This window comes from Manis pentadactyla, chromosome 10 (genome assembly GCF_030020395.1).
Source record: "Manis pentadactyla isolate mManPen7 chromosome 10, mManPen7.hap1, whole genome shotgun sequence".
In the NCBI taxonomy this organism is placed as follows: domain Eukaryota; kingdom Metazoa; phylum Chordata; class Mammalia; order Pholidota; family Manidae; genus Manis; species Manis pentadactyla.
The window spans coordinates 43,747,069-43,749,304 of NC_080028.1; the positions used below are offsets into that span (position 1 = coordinate 43,747,069).

At 36.6% G+C, this 2,236-nt stretch overlaps 1 protein-coding gene across 1 annotated transcript; it reads right to left on the bottom strand.

Annotated features, from left to right (window-relative positions):
- Window positions 1-654: 654 nt before the first annotated feature.
- On the bottom strand, window positions 655-1,230 carry LOC118913867 (olfactory receptor 6C2-like). Its single transcript, XM_036888177.2, has one exon. The coding sequence runs from the start codon at window positions 1,228-1,230 to the stop codon at window positions 655-657; it is 576 nt and encodes a 191-aa protein (XP_036744072.2).
- Window positions 1,231-2,236: the final 1,006 nt, after the last annotated feature.

A 2,236-nucleotide genomic window follows, 5' to 3' on the forward strand; every position in this document is an offset into this window, starting at 1 on the left:
AAATTCTCATAAGGGAAATGCAAATCAAACCACAATTAAATATACCCTCACATTTATTAGAATAGCTATTATAAAAAAGACAAGAAATATCCAACGTTGGTGAACATGTAGAAGAAAGTGAACCCCTGTTCACTGTGGTGGGAATGTAAATTCATGCAGCCATTATGGAAAATGGTATGGTGGTTCCTAAAAATAACAATAGAATTACGATATGATCCAGCATGTCATATTTGTATGCTGACAGTTGGTAAATACATTGACCTTGATAAGCACTTCAAAATGAATAAAATTGTTGAATTATTATGTTGTATACCTGATGAAAATATAACTGTGTATCAACTATGCTACCATTAAAAAAAGGAAGTTTTTGTTGCAAAAAGTAGGGTGACATGGATTCATGGAACTAATGACTAATGTATATGAGACAATACTAAAAAGAGTTGGTAGAAATGAGCAGATGAGTTACACACACAAGTTTCAGAAAAGTAGAGAAATATCCATCTGCAAAAGGCTGGTCCCCCATACTTCTTTTTAGACTTTCTGCCTAACTCTCTTCATTGCCCTCAACAACGTAAGACTGTACAACATCCATGGTTCAATTTCCATCCGCATACTGATAACTTTGTTTTTATTTTCAGATTCTAGTAAGAGAACCTAAAATTTCTTTGGAAGAAGCACAAGACTTTTGAGGGTGTCATGGAAAGACTGCTTCACTTGTTTATTTCTCAGGGTATAAATGAAGGAGTTCAACAAAGGGGCAACAGACACAATGAGCACAGAAACCTCCTTATTATTAATGGCCAGCTCATCTTTAGCTGAAGGTTTGATATATACAAAAATGCAGCTGCCATATGCGATGGAAGCCACAATCATATGAGAAGAACAAGTGGAAAAGGCTTTTATTCTTAGAATCATTCTAACGATGTAAATATAGGACAGAACTACACACACTAGGGTCAATCGGAAGTTTAAAACACCACCAAATATGACCAGCTGCTCTATGAACCATGTATCTGAGCATGAATTCTTCAGCATTGGAAGAGCATCACAGAAAAAATGGTCAATAACAGAGTCACAGAATTCCAGATTAAGGCTCAAACCAAGGGGTGGAAGGATGATCAATAAGCCAGATACCCAACAAGAGAGGATGAAGTTCCCGCAGACTCTGCTGCTCATGATGCTCACGTAATCCAGGGGTTTGCAGATGGCCACATAGCGGTCATAGGACATCACAGCCAACAGAAAATATTCTGCAGCTCCAAAGAGGACAATAAAAAATATTTGGCTGAAGCAGGCTTTGATGCTGATGGCTTTGTTCCCACTTGATATGATGTAGAGGTATGTGGGGACTCAGGCCATTGTGAGTGCAATTTCTAAGAAAGAGAAATTTTGAAGAAAGAAATACATAGCTGTTTTTAAACGAGAATCCCCCAAGATAAGCAAAATTATTGTAAGATTCTCAATCAAACTTAACGTGTATGAGATGAACAGAAATAGAAAAACCAAAATCTCTAGATGCGGGTCACTTGTCAGTACCAGTATGTTGAACATTGTTATTGCTGGATGGTTTCATATCACTGACTTCTCCTATTGCCAATCTTCACATAAAAGCCACAGAAATGGGATCTGAAGAACAACATCAAACAGAATTGCATGAGACGGTGTCTATCAACACCAAGCAAACCCAGTCACATGCATTTCCTTTTGTAGGATGGGTTTTGATGAGGTAATTCCCTCAGCTGCACTGAAATCTGCCAAATGGAATCTAAGCTTATTAAAAGATTTCTCTTGACAATTACAGTTACTGAGATTGTTTTAAACATTCCAGTTTCTCCCAATTCACAGCATTACTCCCAATTCATTTTTTAAGTCCATACTTTGGTTGAGATTTCCCCTGTAGGATCAGGAATTGTTGGCTTTTGAGGCATGAGGCATAGTCTTCTTATTCCAAAAACTCTTAGACACAAAAGTTAAATCCTAAAATTCCTTTACTTCAACATGTGGTACCTGATAAAATGGAAATGTATGGGAGATGGTGATTATATCCTACCTAGACTCTCCAGATCCCTCCTCTTGTTTGCTAAGTATTAATTAAAAGTCAAGTCATATTTCACTCAGAAATTAGTCCTTTTCTTCTGATTTTCTTCTGATTTTATCCAAGTTCCTCTAATTATTCCTTTATTTTTTATCTCTACTTCAACAGAGAGGGCTTTAATGCCTGATTATTTTAATATAA